Source organism: Ambystoma mexicanum, chromosome 3p (assembly GCF_040938575.1).
Source record: "Ambystoma mexicanum isolate Mex_15411 chromosome 3p, UKY_AmexF1_1, whole genome shotgun sequence".
In the NCBI taxonomy this organism is placed as follows: Eukaryota; Metazoa; Chordata; class Amphibia; order Caudata; family Ambystomatidae; genus Ambystoma; species Ambystoma mexicanum.
In genome coordinates this window covers 12344193-12364422 of record NC_090925.1, presented here as the reverse complement: position 1 = coordinate 12364422, position 20230 = coordinate 12344193, and the positions used below count along the sequence as shown (strand labels likewise).

The window sequence follows — 20230 nt, the reverse complement described above, 5'->3', positions numbered from 1 at the left end:
TAGCAGGATAGCATGTAAATGGGGTGACTAGCAAACACGTACAGAGTAGCAGCTAGATTCGAATTATTGGCACACTGGCAGGATAGCATGTAAATGGGGTGACTAGCAAACACATTGAGAGTAGCAGCTAGATTCGAATTATTGGCACACTAGCAGGATAGCATGTAAATGGGGTGACTAGCAAACACATTTAGAGTAGCAGCTAGATTCGGATTATTGGCACACTAGCAGGATAGCATGTAAATGGGGTGACTAGCAAACACATTTAGAGTAGCAGCTAGATTCGGATTATTGGCACACTAGCAGGATAGCATGTAAATGGGGTGACTAGCAAACACATTTAGAGTAGCAGCTAGGTTCGGATTATTGGCACACTAGCAGGATAGCATGTAAATGGGGTGACTAGCAAACACATTGAGAGTAGCAGCTAAAATCAAGTGACATACTGACACGCTAACAAGGTAGCTCATATGTAGAATAGTCAGAGGGCAGATTGAGTTAGCGGCTAGGTAACTAGTAGTTCTAAGAGCGCCATTGTTTATCTAGAGCCAGGCGCTTACCTTGGCTCCAGTGGTAGTGTAGTTGCTATCCGGATTTGTAGAGAGATCAGACCGCTCTCTTGTGGCTCGCAGCGGACAGGTCCTTATAGCGGGGACCTTGGTGCAAGGGACCACAGCCGGCTCGTGCCTTTCGGCAGTGCGGGCTGCGTGATCAGAGGACGGGCAGCCAATCAAGCAGATGTCTGGAGTCGTTGGAAGTGGATTGCCTTGCCAGGTGTTGAAGAAGTGGGGAAAAAGGCCATAGTTTCGCGCCTCGCGGCTCCGATGCGGCACGACAGGCTAGGACAGGCATCAGCCTTGGATCCGTGTGCCTTAGAGATGTGGGCCGGCGTGGATTAAAATGGTTGAATATCTGAATAGGTAGGTGGTCATTTACTTCCAAATCACTGCAGGGGTGCATTTTATGATGTAGCTGCCTAGCAAGAGAACACTCGGCAGTCCTTAGTATCAGCTGGTCAGTTCAGAGAGTAGGAGCTTCTTGAGTAGTAGCTGCCTAGCAAGAGAGCACTCGGCAGTCATTAGTATCAGCTGGTGAGTTCAGAGAGTAGGAGCCTCTTGAGTAGCAGCTGCCTAGCAAGAGAACACTCGGCAGTCATTAGTATCAGCTCGTCAGTTACGAGCGTAGGTGCCTCTTGAGTAGCAGCTGCCTAGCAAGAGCACACTCAGCAGTCATTAGTATCCGCTGGTCAGTTAAGAGTTTAGGAGCCTCTTGAGTAGTAGCTGCCTAGCAAGAGAATACTCGGCAGTCATTAGTATCAGCTGGTCAGTACAAGCGTAGGAGCCTCTTGAGTAGCAGCTGCCTAGCAAGCGAACACTCTGTAGTCATTAGTACCGAGAACACTCGGCACTCATTAGTACCAGCTGGTCAGTTCAGAGAGTAGGAGCATCTTGAGTAGTAGCTGCCTAGCAAGAGAACACTCGGCAGTCATTAGTATCAGCTGGTCAGTTCAGAGAGTAGGAGCCTCTTGAGTAGTAGCTGCCTAGCAAGATAACACTCGACAGTCATTAGTATCAGCTGGTCAGTTAAGAGCGTAGGAGCCTCTTGAGTACTAGCTGCCTATCAAGAGAACACTTAGCAGTCATTACTACCAGCTGGTCAGTTCAGAGAGTAGGAGCCTTTTGAGTTGCAGCTGCCTTGCAAGAGAACACTCAGCAGTCATTAATATCAGCTGGTTAGTTCAGAGAGTAGAAGCCTCTTGAGAAGCAGCTGCCTAGCCAGAGAACACTCGGCAGTCATTAGTACCAGCTGGTCAGTTCAGAGAGTAGGAGCCTCTTTAGTAGCTGACTAGCAAGAGAACACTCGGCAGTCATTAGTATCAGCTGGTTAGTTCAGAGAGTAGGAGCCTCTTGAGAAGCAGCTGCCTAGCAAGAGAACACTCGGCAGTAATTAGTACCTGCTGGTCAGTTAAGAGCGTAGGAGCCTCTTGAGTAGCAGCTGCCTAGCAAGAGAACACTCAGCAGTAATTAGTGCCAGCTGGTCAGTTAAGAGAGTAGGAGCCTCTTGAGAAGCAGCTGAGTAGCAAGAGAACACTCAGCAGCCATTATCATCAGCTGGTGATTTCAGAGAGTAGGAGCCTCTTGAGTAGTAGCTGCCTAGCAAGAGAACACTCGGCAGTCATTAGTACCAGCTCGTCAGTTACGAGCGTAGGAGCCTCTTGAGTAGCAGCTGCTTTGCAAGAGAACACTCGGCAGTCATTAGTATCAGCTGGTCAGGTAAGAGCTTAGGAGCCTCCTGAGTAGCAGCTGCCTAGCAAGAGAACACTCGGCAGTCATTAGTACAAGTTGGTCAGTTCAGAGAGTAGGAGCCTCTTGAGTAGCAGCTGCTTAGCAAGAGAACACTCGGCAGTCATTAGTACCAGCTCATCAGTTACGAGCGTAGGAGCCTCTTGAGTAGCAGCTGCCTTGCAAGAGAACACTCGGCAGTCATTAGTATCAACTGGTCAGGTAAGAGCTTAGGAGCCTCCTGAGTAGCAGCTGCCTAGCAAGAGAACACTCGGCAGTCATTAGTACCAGCTCGTCAGTTACGAGCGTAGGAGCCTCTTGAGTAGCAGCTGCCTTGCAAGAGAACACTCGGCAGTCATTAGTATCAGCTGGTCAGGTAAGAGCTTAGGAGCCTCCTGAGTAGCAGCTGCCTAGCAAGAGAACACTCGGCAGTCATTAGTACAAGCTGGTCAGTTCAGAGAGTAGGAGCCTCTTGAGTAGCAGCTGCTTAGCAAGAGAACACTCGGCAGTCATTAGTATCAGCTGGTCAGGTAAGAGCTTAGGAGCCTCCTGAGTAGCAGCTGCCTAGCAAGAGAACACTCGGCAGTCATTAGTACAAGCTGGTCAGTTCAGAGAGTAGGAGCCTCTTGAGTAGCAGCTGCTTAGCAAGAGAACACTCGGCAGTCATTAGTGTCAGCTCATCAGTTACGAGCGTAGGAGCCTCTTGAGTAGCAGCTGCCTAGCAAGAGAACACTCAGCAGTCATTAGTATCAGCTGGTTAGTTCAGAGAGTAGGAGCCTCTTGAGAAGCAGCTGCCTACCAAGAGAACACTCGGCAGTCATTAGTGTCAGCTCATCAGTTACGAGCGTAGGAGCCTCTTGAGTAGCAGCTGCCTAGCAAGAGAACATTCGGCAGTCATTAGTATTAGCTCGTCAGTTACGAGCGTAGCAGCCTCTTGAGTAGTAGCTGCCTAGCAAGAGAACACTCGGCAGTCATTAGTGTCAGCTCATCAGTTACGAGCGTAGGAGCCTCTTGAGTAGCAGCTGCCTAGCAAGAGAACATTCGGCAGTCATTAGTATTAGCTCGTCAGTTACGAGCGTAGGAGCCTCTTGAGTAGTAGCTGCCTAGCAAGAGAACACTCAGCAGTCATTAGTATCAGCTGGTTAGTTCAGAGAGTAGGAGCCTCTTGAGAAGCAGCTGCCTAGCCAGAGAACACTCGGTAGTCATTAGTATCATCTGGTGATTTCAGAGAGTAGGAGCCTCTTGAGTAGCAGCTGCCTACCAAGAGAACACTCGGCAGTCATTAGTACCAGCAGGTCAGTTACAAGAGTAGGAACCTCTTGAGTTGCAGCTGCCTAGCAAGAGAACACTCGGCAGTCATTCGTACCAGCTGGTCAGTTCAGAGAGTAGGAGCCTCTTTAGTAGTTGCCTAGCAAGAGAACACTCAGCAGTCATTAGTATCAGCTGGTCCGTTCAGAGAGTAGGAGCCTCTTGAGTAGCAGCTAGATTCGAATTATTGGCACACTAGCAGGATAGCATGTAAATGGGGTGACTAGCAAACACGTATAGAGTAGCAGCTAGAATCGAATTATTGGCACACTAGCAGGATAGCATGTAAATGGGGTGACTAGCAAACACATTTAGAGTAGCAGCTAGATTCGGATTATTGGCACACTAGCAGGATAGCATGTAAATGGGGTGACTAGCAAACACATTGAGAGTAGCAGCTAAAATCAAGTGACATACTGACACGCTAACAAGGTAGCTCATATGTAGAATAGTCAGAGGGCAGATTGAGTTAGCGGCTAGGTAACTAGTAGTTCTAAGAGCGCCATTGTTTATCTAGAGCCAGGCGCTTACCTTGGCTCCAGTGGTAGTGTAGTTGCTATCCGGATTTGTAGAGAGATCAGACCGCTCTCTCGTGGCTCGCAGCGGACAGGTCCTTATAGCGGGGACCTTGGTGCAAGGGACCACAGCCGGCTCGTGCCTTTCGGCAGTGCGGGCTGCGTGATCAGAGGACGGGCAGCCAATCAAGCGGATGTCTGGAGTCGTTGGAAGTGGATTGCCTTGCCAGGTGTTGAAGAAGTGGGGAAAAAGGGCATAGTTTCGCGCCTCGCGGCTCAGATGCGGCACGACAGGCTAGGACAGGCATCAGCCTTGGATCCGTGTGCCTTAGAGATGTGGGCCGGCGTGGATTAAAATGGTTGAATATCTGAATAGGTAGGTGGTCATTTACTTCCAAATCACTGCAGGGGTGCATTTTATGATGTAGCTGCCTAGCAAGAGAACACTCGGCAGTCCTTAGTATCAGCTGGTCAGTTCAGAGAGTAGGAGCTTCTTGAGTAGTAGCTGCCTAGCAAGAGAGCACTCGGCAGTCATTAGTATCAGCTGGTGAGTTCAGAGAGTAGGAGCCTCTTGAGTAGCAGCTGCCTAGCAAGAGAACACTCGGCAGTCATTAGTATCAGCTCGTCAGTTACGAGCGTAGGTGCCTCTTGAGTAGCAGCTGCCTAGCAAGAGCACACTCAGCAGTCATTAGTATCCGCTGGTCAGTTAAGAGTTTAGGAGCCTCTTGAGAAGCAGCTGCCTACTAAGAGAACACTCGGCAGTCATTAGTGTCAGCTCATCAGTTACGAGCGTAGGTGCCTCTTGAGTAGCAGCTGCCTAGCAAGAGAACACTCAGCAGTCATTAGTATCAGCTGGTTAGTTCAGAGAGTAGGAGCCTCTTGAGAAGCAGCTGCCTAGCCAGAGAACACTCGGCAGTCATTAGTATCAGCTGGTGATTTCAGAGAGTAGGAGCCTCTTCAGTAGCAGCTGCCTACCAAGAGAACACTCGGCAGTCATTAGTACCAGCAGGTCAGTTACAAGAGTAGGAACCTCTTGAGTTGCAGCTGCCTTGCAAGAGAACACTCGGCAGTCATTAGTACCAGCAGGTCAGTTACAAGAGTAGGAACCTCTTGAGTTGCAGCTGCCTAGCAAGAGAACACTCGGCAGTCATTCGTACCAGCTGGTCAGTTCAGAGAGTAGGAGCCTCTTTAGTAGTTGCCTAGCAAGAGAACACTCGGCAGTCATTAGTATCAGCTGGTCCGTTCAGAGAGTAGGAGCCTCTTGAGTATTATGCAATACCTTGCACTGGAGTCATTTCTCTCAAATTGAAGGGGCAGTACCTCTCCACCGCTGGAAGCAGGAACCCCAGGATAGAGGATGATTCTATGATGGTCCCTGGGATATTCCCACCCAATACACCCCATTGGTTCAGCCTTAAAAATAAACCTCACTAGAGATGGCCACCCTGTAAGGCCATCAGATCTTCTCTTCCATTTCTATGGTCTGGTCTGTGGGATATTGCACAGGGAAACGGTGAGGTGGCGACTGCCCAGGTAAGTGGGGCAGGGCGTTTGTGGCATGGCAGGGGCAGCGAAAGAGTGCTGAACTTGGGCAGCTCACATTCTTACATTCAGAATGGGTTTGGTGCCACACGATTGGCTGCTGCAACCCTTCCCCACCAGACTGCCAATAAGAAAAGAAACAGAAAAGGGATTTCTCATTTAGGAGCAAAACTGCTGCTTCAACAGTGACTGCACACAGCCAGCAAAATCACCTGCCTCCACCATGGGGAAGGCCGCAGAAAAACATGCTTCTATGCGATCATTTTGTTTTTTGTAGGTTGTCCGACAGAAAGACAGATTTTGTTCCCGCCGATTTTGAGCAGCCTACAAAAAGCGAAAACCCACATTGCCTCACCTCCACACACCCACCCTCCCCCAATGAGATTTGTTCAAAATCAGGGTATTTCACCCCCCTAACCCCTTCACCCAAACTCCCCTCCCTCAGCATCCCCCACACTCCCCAGAAATAAACAGCACACACGCAACACACACACACACTTACCCGTTCTGCATCGCGCCCGCTTCCGGGTCCTGGTGTGCCTGTCAGTCCCTGGGCACACTCGTGTGCGACGCAGGGGCTGACAGTTCAATTTAGAAAGACTGCTCTGTGCGGTCACAGAGCAGTCTTTCGAGATCTTTTATTTTTTTTTTAGAAAAAAAAGGTCTATTGACCCAATACCACAAAACATAGCCTGCTGAGGGAAAGCAGCACTGTGCGGAGAAGCAAGAGTGGGGTGAAAAGCAGGAGAAGAGGAAACATAAGAGTGAAAGACAAGGGGAAACTAAGGGGGACACAAAAATAGACATACTGTGGTATGAGAAGGTGTGCTACAGAATTGACAGGAAAACAACTTAAAGTAGGCTAAGTGCTCCATCCAAGGTTAACAGGTGACTCCATCCACCAGTCCTGAGCTTCGATTTCTCCGTTAATTGCATTCTGGGAGCAGTAGTCTATGCTCATCTCAAATGAATAAAATGGAGTATAGTTAAACTAAAGAGAAAACACCAGACCTGGCACAGGAGATGCTCCTAGTGACAGAGAGGCTTCAGAACATTTTAGCTGTCTCCTGGAGCGCTGGTGGCCCGGAGCAGTTACAGATGCAAAGAACACAGAGTAAATAACACAAGGGATAGAAAACCTAACATATGGATGGAAAGGACACAAAAGTAAAAATAATTCAACGTGTAGAATTTGGGGGTACTAGTTAGTGGTACTTTGTAGCACTCTTGACACTTTGCGTTACTCGTTTTAGGAATGTTCTAGTAGTTGTTGATATTTTGTTGTACTTTGCATTACTCATTTGTAGTACATTCTGGGAATTTTGTTGAATATTTTGAGGTACTACAGGTCAGGCTTTGGAGATTTGAGGTATTAGTCTGTGGAGATTTGTGGGATATTGCAAGGTAGTTTGTCCAAATCAGTAGTACATTGTGGTAATTAGGATAGATTATTTCATAGTTTGTGGAAAACACTAGAGCAGAGTTTGTCAAACAGGCAGTTTCCTGCTTGTTTGTTGTAGCTTTAGTAAAATGTAAGATTGTTCTGTATATGTGTGGTCCTATCAGTGTATTGAAGTTTGCAGTTAGTACTTACTCTGTGGTAATAAGAAGGGCTGTTTGTAATGGCAAGTTTAAGTTGGTAATACCACAGGGGCTGCCTGCAGCTCTGGTCCAGCATTGTGTGGTACTCATGTCCTATTAGGGCTGTTTGTAATGGCATGTGTAAATTGGTAATACCACAGGGGCTGACTGCAGCTCCGATCCAGCATTGTGTGGTACTCAGGTCCTAGTAGGGCTGTTTGTAATGGCAAGTGTAAGTTGGAAATACCACAGGGGCTGCCTGCAGCTCTGGTCCAGCATTGTGTGGTACTCAGTCAGGTCCTAGCAGGGCTGTTTGTAATGGCAAGTGTAGGTTAGTAATACCACAGGGGCTGTCTGCAGTTCTGGTCCAGCATTGTGTGGTACTCAGGTCCTAGTATGGCTGTTTGTAATGGCAAGTGTACGTTGGTAATACCACAGGGGCTGCCTGCAGCTCTGGTCCAGCATTGTGTGGTACTCAGGTCCTAGTAGGGCCGTTTGTAATGGCATGTGTAAGTTGGTAATATCACAGGGGCTGCCTGCAGCTCTGGTTCAGCAGTGTGTGGTACTCAGTTAGGTCCTAACAGGGCTGTTTGTAATGGCAAGTGTAAGTTGGTAATACCACAGGGGCTGCCTGCAGCTCTGGTCCAGCATTTTGTGGTACTCAGTCAGGGGCTGCCTGCAGCTCTGGTTCAGCATTGTGTGGTACTCAGTCAGGTCCCAGCAGGGCTGTTTGTAATGGCAAGTGTAAGTTAGTAATACCACAGGGGATGCCTGCAGCTTTGGTCAGCATTGTGTGGTACTCAGTCAGGTTCTAGCAGGGCTGTTTGTAATGGCATGTGTAACTTAGTAATACCACAGGGGCTGCCTGCAGCTCTGGTTCAGCATTGTGTGGTACTCAGTCAGGTGCTAGTAGGGCTGGTTGTAATGGCATGCGTAAGTTAGTAATACCACAGGGGCTGCCTGCAGCTCTGGTTCAGCATTGTGTGGTACTCAGTCAGGTCTAGTAGGGCTGTTTGTTATGGCAAGTGTAAGTTGGTAATACCACAGGGGCTGCCTGTAGCTCTGGTTCAGCATTGTGTTGTATTCAGTCAGGTCCTATCAGTTTATTGAAGTTTGCCGTTAGTACCATGTGGTAATTAGTAGGGCTGTTTGTAATCGCATGTGTAAGTTAGTAATACCACAGGGGCTACCTGCAGCTCTGGTTCAGCATTGATTGATCATAACCATTTGTTCACATGGTCAGCACTAGAATAAAGCCCAGGTGCAGGCAACAATTGCACTAGAAAATGACCTCCCAAATAAAGGAGCCCATTGAAAGGAATGACTGGCAGAAGATCACTTGAAGGTAGAGAACAGACAGCACTTACTTAATAAGACCCCAGAATCACCAGAGCAGGCTACATGCACATGGACTATTGGTTGCTTCCTGTGCAACACACACATTCAGCACAGAGGAAGAAGAGGCGTGCAAGACATTACAAAGCTACCGGACACGGAACCAGGAGAGCTGCAGCCAGAGGCTTGCCAGGCAGTGAGCAGCATAGCCAGCAGAGGAGGGGTACCTGGGCTGCAGCCACACAGGCTTGCCGGGCACTGAGCAGCATAGCCAGCAGCGGAGGGGTACCTCGGCTGCAGCCACACAGGCTTGCCAGGCAGTGAGCAGCGTAGCCAGCAGCGCCAGCAGAGGAGGGGTACCTGGTCTGCAGCCACACAGGCTTGCCAGGCAGTGAGCAACATCGCCAGCAGAGGAGGGGTACCTGGGCTGCAGCCACACAGGCTTGCCAGGCAGTGAGCAGCATAGCCAGCTGAGGACGGGTACCTGGGTTGCAGCCACACAGGCTTGCCAGGCACTGAGCAGCATAGCCAGCAGAGGAGGGGTACCTGGGCTGCAGCCAGAGGCTTGTCAGGAAGTGAGCAGCATAGCCAGCAGAGGAGGGGTACCTGGGCTGCAGCCACACAGGCTTGCCAGGCAGTGAGCAGCATCGCCAGCATCGGAGGGGTACCTGGGCTGCAGCCACACAGGCTTGCCAGTCAGTGAGCAGCATCGCCAGCAGCGGAGGGGTACCTGGGCTGCAGCCACACAGGCTTGCCAGGCAGTGAGCAGCATAGCCAGCAGAGGAGGGGTCCCTGGGCTGAAGACACACAAGCTTGCCAGACAGTGAGCAGCATAGCCAGCAGCGGAGGGGTACCTGGGCTGCAGCCATACAGGCTTGCCAGGCAGTGAGCAGCATAGCCAGCAGAGGAGGGGTACCTGGGCTGCAGCCACACAGGCTTGCCAGGCAGTGTGCAGCATAGCCAGCAGAGGAGGGGTACCTGGGCTGCAGCCACCCAGGCTTGCCAGGCAGTGAGCAGCATCGCCAGCAGAGGAGGGGTACCTGGGCTGCAGCCACACAGGCTTGCCAGGCAGTGAGCAGCATAGCCAGAAGCGGAGGGGTACCTGGGCTGCAGCCACACAGGCTTGCCAGTCAGTGAGCAGCATCGCCAGCAGCGGAGGGGTACCTGGGCTGCAGCCACACAGGCTTGCCAGGCAGTGAGCAGCATAGCCAGCAGAGGAGGGGTCCCTGGGCTGAAGACACACAAGCTTGCCAGACAGTGAGCAGCATAGCCAGCAGAGGAGGGGTACCTGGGCTGCAGCCACACAGGCTTGCCAGGCAGTGTGCAGCATAGCCAGCAGAGGAGGGGTACCTGGGCTGCAGCCACCCAGGCTTGCCAGGCAGTGAGCAGCATCGCCAGCAGAGGAGGGGTACCTGGGCTGCAGCCACACAGGCTTGCCAGGCAGTGAGCAGCATAGCCAGAAGCGGAGGGGTACCTGGGCTGCAGCCACACAGGCTTGCCAGGCAGTGAGCAGCATAGCCAGCAGAGGAGGGGTACCTGGGCTGCAGCCACACAGGCTTGCCAGGCAGTGAGCAGCATCGCCAGCAGAGGAGGGGTACCTGGGCTGCAGCCACACAGGCTTGCCAGGCAGTGAACAGCGTAGCCAGCAGAGGAGGGGTACCTGGGCTGCAGCCACACAGGCTTGCCAGGCAGTGAGCAGCGTAGCCAGCATCGGAGGGGTACCTGGGCTGCAGCCACACAGGCTTGCCAGGCAGTGTGCAGCATAGCCAGCAGAGGAGGGGTACCTGGGCTGCAGCCACCCAGGCTTGCCAGGCAGTGAGCAGCATCGCCAGCAGAGGAGGGGTACCTGGGCTGCAGCCACACAGGCTTGCCAGGCAGTGAGCAGCATAGCCAGAAGCGGAGGGGTACCTGGGCTGCAGCCACACAGGCTTGCCAGGCAGTGAGCAGCATAGCCAGCAGAGGAGGGGTACCTGGGCTGCAGCCACACAGGCTTGCCAGGCAGTGAGCAGCATCGCCAGCAGAGGAGGGGTACCTGGGCTGCAGCCACACAGGCTTGCCAGGCAGTGAGCAGCGTAGCCAGCAGAGGAGGGGTACCTGGGCTGCAGCCACACAGGCTTGCCAGGCAGTGAGCAGTGAGCAGCGTAGCCAGCAGAGGTGGGGTACCTGCTCATGAAAACAGCTGCGGGGCACCTCTGAAGCATTCTGCACCGGGAGTCTTAGGGGCTCCCATGGAGCACAGCACACAGAATTGCACACCCTGAGAGGTTTTGGGGAGGAAATAATGAATTAGTCAGGTTAAGAAGCGACTCCCCCAGGGTCAAAGTTTACCACCTTGAGCACAAGAACTATCTTAATCTGCCGTGTTTCACTCCTAAGAATGGATGTCGAGCACTTCTGTTGCCTAGTCCTGGGTAAGTGCCGCCACGTGGGGTAAAGGGTTGACGTATAGTCTATCTGGTACGCACCTGTGGATGTATTGCCACCGGTCTCTGCGTCCTGGCGACGCACAGAGTCGGATACTCCGTCTTCTTGAACGATGAATGTGGCAATCTCTGCAGCATCCTCATGTTCTACAAGAGAAGAGCAGGAACTCTGCTTATAAACACATCTCCAGGCATGGCAACACATCACAGTACACGCACAATACCAGGGTGTCCCTGTTCCTCGTATAAGTGCCTAACTTATGGGAAAAGACCCAAGACGTGGAAAATCTCAGACACTGAAACAAACGACCTGATCTTCGGTAAAGCAATTCTTGTGAATGTTCAGATACCTTTAGTTAGAAACATTCAGTTATCTGCAAAATTAACTATTTTATCAAGTGTGACATGTCCAAAACAAAATTGTCAATTGTATTCTTGTAAACAATTAACTAGATGGGAAACCAGTTCAATAGCTGCCAGACCTACAAGATTAAGCACGGTTCAAGTATGCCCGATTCCCAGACCACCAGCGATCTGCAACATTTCATACAGAAAGGTCTAGCTCACACTCACACACACGCACTCACACGCACGCACGCGCGCAGCGGGAAGGAGTGGCATACACTGCTGAAGCGCTGGCGGCCCCACACAACCACTAGCAGCCCCAGCAGTCTTTGAATAAAACCACACTGCTAGAAGTCATATCCTGGCAGCAGCACTGCCTTTTTCATGTGGGGGCTGGGGGGTGTACCTGTCCCTGGTGAGCAGCTGAGTTTAACTGAGCAGTGGCACGTGGCATCCTGATGACTGGGGGCTCTCGATTGTGACCCTCAGCTGCCGCAGGAGGGCACATTGCATGAGGACCTAGGCTGACATAAGAATCTGAGTGGGGAAGAACAGGCGAGGCATTCTCCCAACATGATATGGTTGTTTGAGCTGCGAATGGTACCTCACTGAGGCTGCGAATAAACCCTACCAGACCCTCTGCCGTGGAGCCCTTAGGCCTGCCCCCTGGGTCGGCGACGTGTGGCACCACAGTCAAGGATAAAGTTAGGAAAGCGGTGTTATGGAGAATTCTCAAAAATGTGCTAATTCCCTTCTCCTTAGAGACCCCCAGCAACTTTGCTGGATTCTGATAACTTGATTTTTTTTTCCTGGAGAGAGTGTGAGCCTTTTTTCCCACTCATGTATTTTGATGCGTTTTACTCGTGTGTTTTCTTTGGTTCTGGAGTCTAACCAACTCCATAGGCATCATCTTTTCCTTTGTGTAACACAGCACTCTTAGTGCAGTGACACAGGGAAACCTTTATTTTTATACTTTATTTAACCCAGGAGGGTTTTTAAAAGTTTTTGTTTTTGCGTTTCATTCCTTTCCGTTTGAATATTGTATACCTATGGTCGTTTTTCTATAGTTGACAGAATTGTGTCCAAAATATTTGCTGTGGCAGTGACCCAAGTAGTTCGTCCGCCTCCAATTAACCTCGCCCACCAAGTCTCTACATCGAAAGTGTGGGCTGCAGATAATATCTCCTTCAAGTAAGGACCTCTTATAGCCTCTACTTCTGGGCACCTTAACAATAGATGTTTGGTCGTTTCCACCATAGCCGGATCATTGCAAAATCTGCAAACGTTTGAACTCGCCAGGCCTCGTATCATCAACATTTCGTTCGTATGGAGTAAGTTGAGGCGGGCTCTTATAAAGATATTCCTCAGCTTGCGGTTTGGTTATCTTTTCACATACGCTTGTGATTCGTGTAGTTTGTGGAACGTCTGTGGCAGGTGCGAGGTTAACTTGTACGAAGCGGCCTGTTCCAAAGTAAGTATCCAGTCAAGCTCGTTTAATTTATTTTGGATTTTCATCGGGTTGTCCGTCAACTCCTTTTTGGAACATTGAATAGAGTCTAATTTTTCTTCTTGGTCTCTACCATTTGTTCAGGACAGCCAGGCGCTCTCCTGCTGCCTCTATGTTTATTGCTTCCAAAAGCTCAGGGCGATTTTCCAGCAGTAATTTTCTAAACAACATCAAACTGTTCCTTTCCACTATCGAGGCAAGTGAGAGTTGGCTCATTTCACGTCTGATCAAAACCAATGGAGTAGAATTTGGTAGATTCAGGACCTCTCTCCAGTATTGGCTTTCAAGTTTCGTCCAGATGGTGTGTGGCAACCCCGGCATTGCTTCAGCTCCGTAGACCAGTGTAGAAACTACCTTGGCCTTGTAGGAGTCCACAATTGGTATAAGGGAGAAGCGACCATATCTATCGCTTTAGCCTGCGATATTAAGTTCTTTATTTTTAGCAGCAGATGTTTTTGCATTGCAATCTCCCTTGGCGAGTTATCCACCACAATGCCCAGATATTTGAATTCTGTGACTGTGTCGATGTGTTCACCTTCCAAAGACCATGCATATGCGTCGCTTTTACTTCTGCCTTTCCCAAAGAACATGATTTTGGTCTTGGGCTTGTTTATTTCAAGACCATTTGCCTTGATGTAATCAGCACAGTTGTTAAGTTGTCTCTGCAGCCCTATTGCAGTTTGATCTGTGATGATGATGTCGTCCGCATACATAATTCTCGAGATTTTCATTTGGCCAATATGCGGAAGGAATGATCTGACCTTTGCTTCTGATTCTTTGTAGTCGCCGATGAAGCTCAGAAATAATGCCGGGGCCAACGGGCAGCCTTGCTTGACTCCCTGATTGGTTGGGATCTCCACCGAAAGTATGCCTTGGTAATCAAGCCTCACTTGTATCCTTGTGGCCGTATGTAGTGCTATGATTGGATGTAGAATAGACGCCGGGTACTTCCAGGACCTTAACTTTGCCCAGAGCCTCGCTCTGTTAACTTGGTCAAAGGCTTGTCTTAGGTCGATGAAAGCCATGTAGGTACAGGTGCCGCCCGCAAGGCTTTTGTATTTTAAGATGTTAACCGTTAGAATGTTAATTGTTGTTCCCACATTCTTTTTGAAGCCAAATTGAAGGGGATCTTCGCAGGGTGCGTCTTTAGCCCGCCTTTGGAAGTGTTGTAAAAGTAAGGAACCGTACACCTTGCCAATCACATTCAACAGGGCAATAGGCCGGAAATTTTTAGGATCGTCTCTCGCCCCTCTCTTGTAAATAGGTACAACAACTGCGGTGGTCCAAGATTCAGGTAGAACCCTCGCCACTGTCAATCTTCGGAAGACCGCACATATGAATTTAGCCCATGCCTCAGGATGTTCTTTTAGGTGCCTATTTGTCAGGCCGTCGGGCCCAGGGGCCCTGCAGTTTTTAAATTTTTTCAAAATGTACGTTATGTCTTCAAGGTCGTGAAGCTCCACCCAGGGTTCTGTACTTTGGACCTCTGTAGTTTCGGTGCCAACCTTTGGATCGAAGAAAAGGTTTGCGAAAAACTCTGTCCATTTAGCCTCTGCAATGCCGTTGATTAAGGCATCTGAATTGATCCGTTCCGTTGCATTTATCAGGGCCCAGAATGCTCTCGGGTTTTTGGTTGACACACTTCGCAACATGTCTTCCGAATCTTTTTGATACATGGCGAGACGATGGTCTCGCAGCCATGACTGGTAAGCTTTTAGCTCACTGATCCAAATTTGTTTGTTAGGGTCAGATCTGATTTTCACAAACCTTCTCTTGGCCTTCCTGAGTTGACGTCTTTTCTCGACCAAGATTTGGTCGTAAGTGTGGATTGATTTGTTCGTAGTTGTTCTATTCTTCAAACTCGGTTTCTTGAAGACGTTCAGGAGATCACTGTAGTAAAGAAGGATAGAGACATGCTCTTGAAGCTCTAACTTGGAGTAGGTATTTGTCAGAGAGATGATATTGTTTAGGCTCAATGCAAGTCGAGTTCCATTTGCATTTGTTACAAGCTTTGGGGCCGAGGCTATTTTTTCAGTTGAAATGGTTGGCAAGGACAGGCATAGAAGATTATGGTCGCTCGCCTTGGTTTTAACCACGTCAAAGGATGAAATGATAGACAGTAAGGCTGATGAGGCGTAGATGTAATCTATTGTTGACTCAGAACCACGACCTTCCCATGTTGGATACTGAACTGAGTTCCCGAATGTGGCGGCCACATTGAACAGGTCTTTAGATTTCATCAGTAATGACCAAGCTGCACCCCTTGCTTCAGCTTTGGTTCTCATCGGTTTCTTTTCACATACAGCATTCAAGTCGCCGCAAACATATAAATAGACTTCGGAGTGTACAATGTATGCTTTATCGATTTCTTGTTCGACCATATCTAGAAAATCCTTGTTTGAGATGGCTTCTTGGTTCCAGTACAAGTTTATGATTATTGCTGTTGTCGAGACAGATCTGTTATGTAATGCGTCCCAGTACTTCCATTTTACTTGTACTGAAATCATCAGGAAAGAAAGTGTCAGGATTCTAATCATTTTCATTCCCTTGCGCATTCTAACTGCAGTTATCAAGTCCGAGGAGGGTCGGCCTTTCGGTCCCTTTTTGGCTGTTGCAAAGGCTATTTCGAAACCATCTAAAATAGGTTTTGTGGTAAGCCATGTCTCTTGAAAACACATGATGTCAAAAGAGGCAAAGTTCACGTCACCCCGTACTGTAAGGTGCATAAACCCCCGAGTATTCCATGAGCAGAGTTTAGCTAGATTTGTAGTTGGGCCTCTTTTCAAGTCGTCGTTGCCAGAATTCTTAATGGCATTGGATTGCTATTTTTTTGGGGGCCTAGAGCTTTCGGGAGCCATGCCCACATCTTTTGCAAAGGATTTGATTTTTCCTTGTCTTCGTTGCCTTTTTGTGCCGATTGCACATTCTGTGTACACGTTCTTTTGGTCGGCAGTAATGGCCCAGCTGGTTTTCTGTCATATTTTGTCACTTCCACCTCATCACTTTCTTTGTTACTCATTGAAGGTTTGCCCTGTGGGTCTAGTTTCCTGGTATTTTCTTTATGAAATCTTCGCTTTGGCGAGTTTCTCGTTGATTCATTCGCCCATGCTTCTCGATATTCCGTATTACGGTTCTCTTGGAAATGTTTTTGTCTCCTAGCCTCAGGGGATCTGTCGTTTGAGGAGTTATACCCTTTCCTCGTTGAGCGGTTATTTGGACTGGGTTAGTTGGGTCTTCCCATTTAGCTCTTCTCTCGTCACCAAATTCACTTATGTCGTAGCCCATTTTTAGGAAGTGTTTCAAGGAGTCGCGCAGCCTCTGTTTGACAGATTTTGAGGAAATAAATAGATAGGCAGTTGCTCGGCGGCCTTCATGAATCGGCTCCACTATTTGCAAATCTCTCGATTCCACTGGTCTTAGTTTCGGTATGCTGTGTAGCAACTCCATCACAGTTCTTCTATTCAGGATTACATAGTCATGGCAGATGCCAATTTGTTCAATTTTGAAAGCAGGCGGATCTCTAGATCGCTTTTTAAGTGGTACCCATCGTCCTTTATCTTCTCTTTCTTGTTTTTTTCATTTCTATTCGCTGCGCGATCTTCTCGCCGTAGGTGGTTCTTGTATCTGTCTTGGTACTGAGCCTCATTTCCGGATGTAGATGAGGGATATTTCTCTCCCCGCCGATTTTCTAGATCACTAGCCTTTGTAGAGTGTGGTTTTTGTGGTCCTTGGCTCGGGGTCTTACATCCATTCTCGTCCTGTTTAGCAGGACTCCGGTTAACAGAGTGAGTAATCTTCTTACAGCGATCCTTCAATGGTAGAGATGGGTGTTTACCTCCTACGTCTTTTGATCCTTGCTCCGATCGGGATTCCGCTTTGTGGTCACCTTTTATCCTTTTTTCCATTGATGTCTCGATAAGTTCTAGGGAAGGAGGTTCACAAGATTGATTCAAGTTTTCAAGGACTTCTTCCATCAGAAGATCTTCTGTAGATTTTGAGGTATTTAAGACTTTGGAAGCCTCCATTTGATTCATGCCAGTTGGGGTCAAAGCAGCCTCTGGGATTGTTGGAGTTGAGCAATTTGAATTTGCATTTGGGCACGCTCCATCACCATAATTCTTTCTCCTATCTTTGAAGCTCTTTTCCTGAACTGGTAGGCAGAATACAAGTTGCTTTCCCTTAGTTTCAACTGGTGTCATTGGCAGCTTGCGTTCTGCAAAAATGGAGAAGTCTTTATTGGTAACTGCTTCCGTAGTCTTCGTTTGTGAGTTCTTTGAATTATTCACTAATTTGTGGACTTTTTTTTCGGATGCAATGTTTTGAGCCTTCTTTGGTCCGTGTCCACTGGCGGCATCATCTTTCTTTAATAGATTGTGTCGCAGGTGTATACTTGTAGGCTTTGACCTTTTGGTTGGCAGTTGGACTGGTGAAGTTTGCTCGATTATGAGCAAATACGCCTCCTCCGTCGACTTTGGGGGGGATTGAATTTTTTTTTGGACGTTAAGCACGGTTTGAGACCCCTTTTCGATGCTTGCCGATATAGAGGTCTTTTTCGTTCCTTCTGGCGCTATCGGCCAAGGTCGCAGTGTACAAGCCTTATTTTTTTCATGGTCCACCGCAGTGACATACCCTTCCAAATATGCAAGCTTTGCATGCATTATTGCCAGTAGAGAGCTATTGTCCTTTAATGATTCATTTATGGCCTCATAAAGCTTGGTAAAGGGGTCCATTGCGACCGCCACCGCTGCCATAAGCATCACCATATCCGGTCTTTTTTCTTGTGATTTCTCGGGCGAATGGTCATGTCCGAAAATTCTTCCTTTGTCCCTGCTTGGCGTAGTTGTTGCAGATAAGTTTAAGTCATTTGCCATTTGGTTTGCATCTTCGACTGAAGGGAACCAGTCCTCTGGTTCCCCATTCTCCATAAGATATTTGGGTCTTGCTTCATCATTATAATCAATGTTTTGTATTTTGTCAGTGACAGGTTTTGCGGTTTCCAGGCTGGCCATACCAGACTTAATCTCCACTGTAGTTTCAGCGTGGTTTTCGTTTTTTTATAGCACGGTCCTTCATCAGGTTGTATGTCCGGTGATTTTGTTGACTGACAGCCGTTTGGGTGGCCCGTGTTGCCCATGGTCTCGTTGGCTTTTGATGTAACTGTGTCTGCTGATCCTGCTGTGGTGGGCATACTAGGTGGGAGCGGATGGATTTCCACCGCCACCCTTGCCGGTTTGCCTGCCAGTTGGTCGTGTAAGCAGGGAACTTTCTGCAAAAGTTCACCCTGTGCGTTTTCCGTCGTTGTCTCGCACCGATCATCCACCAGGGGGCCCTCCAGGACGGCCGCTACAGGCGAGACTACACCGTGATCCGTGACCTTCTCCGTGGGTTCCTGTTCCGGGAGCCCCACCCGCGGGAGCTCCACTAGGTCTGCCGGCGCCTTAACCCACGGCTTCTCCCGATCAGCGGCTTGCTCCCCCGGACTGGCTCCTCCCATCACCGCCGAGCTCGACGCCGTCCGTCTTCCGACAGGCGGCGGGGCGTTCGCGGCTGACAGGACAAGGCCTAGTCCGTAGGAGACGCCGCCCGGGGTCTCCAGCAGAGCCGCATATCGCCCAGGTGAATTTGAGGTTGTTTGGTCCCGATTTTGGCGTCCGGGGAAGATGTCAGCTCCCCGCAACTCTTCGTCGTTAGTGCACAGATCAGTGTGCTGGGTTCCCAGTACTGGGAGTGTATTTTTTGCCGTCGCCTCCTCTTTTGACCAAGTTGTTTTCGGACAGAAGCTTCTGCTACTCCCAGGCGTCGATATTGTGGATACTTGACTCAGAACAGGACTCTGTGTCGTTGCTGTAGCAGTCGGTTTGGTCTGCTTTGAATATAACAGACTTTTCTCTGAGCTTGAAGGCAGTTTTCGGCCCACTTCGGCTCGTGTACGGGACCGTGAACTCCTTTGCTGAGAGTCTTTATCACATAAAGTCATGGTTAGCGAAAAAGGCAGAGTAGCGTCCCCGGCGTCCATGGCTGCCATAGACTGCCTGAGACTGCTACTCTGCCGCTACTCCGCGGCCGCTCCACGGTGTCAGGGAGCTTTTGAATGGTGGTCAGGTGGTCAGGAACAAACACAGTAAACAGACTGAAGAAAAGAGTAGCCTGCAGTCACTGCCTGAGACTGCTACTCTGCCGCTACTCCACGGCCGCTCCGCGGTGTCAGGGAGCTTTTGAATGGTGATCAGGTGGTCAGGAACAAACACAGTAAACAGACTGAAGAAAAGAGTAGCCTGCAGTCACTGCCTGAGACTGCTACTCTGCGGCTACTCCGCGGCCGCTGAGCGGTGTCAGGGAGCTTTTGAATGGTGGTCAGGTGGTCAGGAACAAACGCAGTAAACAGACTGAAGAAAAGAGTAGCCTGCAGTCACTGCCTGAGACTGCTACTCTGCCGCTACTCCGCCGTTAGGCTTTAGGCTGTCCTTAGGTTTAAATACCTTCTCTGGGATAAACTATTGTTTCCCAGAGAAAGTAAAGTGAAATTGACTTTACTAGTCTTTTCAAATTCCTAGACCCAGCACACACTATCTCACAATAGAGTGCTGGAGGGGTTACTCAGTATCTCCTGTGTCTAGATACTCATTTCGCAGTCAACCCTTTCCTCTCAGAATGGCTGGTGGTAGTGGTTTTACAACAAACTACCATGATTTTTCCCTACTGCAAACCATTTGTAGCTCCGATAGCGTTAAATCGCGGGAGCCATGTTTTTCAAGATGGCGTCTGAGCACCCTTTGTTTAAACAGGTCCCGGTCTTCTTTTTTCGCCATTTCTTTTTGGAAAGATCCTTCTAGTGTTTGTGTCTGTGCGCCATACCAGGTTTGGTCCCTTTGTTCGTTCACCTTTGGCGGGCTTCAGGAGTGAAGACCGCCTATGGCGCTCAAGTCTCTGGGGTGGGCAGGAAGTGAGGGTGCTGCCCGAAACTCCCTGTGCTTAGTCTCTTAGGAAACCCAAATGCACTCTGCGTGATTGGGTGGCTGACTGTCCAGCAAGGACAGACACCCTACTGGGTGAGTGTCAGCTAAGCTGGAATGAAAGGGAGAAAACTGTTTAAAAGGCGAGTATCTGGGACTGGAAAGCAGAGTCGACCACTGGAACGAAAGAACCGAAGACGAGTTTGAAGACGACGGCTGCTGCAACTCCATGACCGTTGGTTTGGCCGTTGAAGCCCTGCAGCAGGTCCAAATAGCCAAGTTCACCTCGACAGAGAAGCCCCTGCAAGGGCGACTTCTCCCTTTGAATTGGTGGGACCAATCAACTCAACAGTAAGCCACCTGGATACCAATCTCAGAGCTGGTTGCATTTTCCTCAGAGTGCTGCAGGAAACCGTATAGCCAGGGAGAGAGACACCAG

The 20230-nt window shown here is 49.4% G+C and overlaps 1 protein-coding gene across 1 annotated transcript in view; it reads right to left on the bottom strand.

Annotated features, from left to right (window-relative positions):
* The window catches only part of LOC138580072 (gastrula zinc finger protein XlCGF26.1-like), a 392628-nt gene that overhangs the window by 145931 nt on the left and 226467 nt on the right, over window positions 1-20230 (bottom strand). Inside the window, exon 6 of the mRNA XM_069650324.1 lies at window positions 11029-11133. Coding sequence (XP_069506425.1) covers window positions 11029-11133 — 105 coding nt within the window. The remainder of the gene's footprint in view (window positions 1-11028; window positions 11134-20230) is intronic.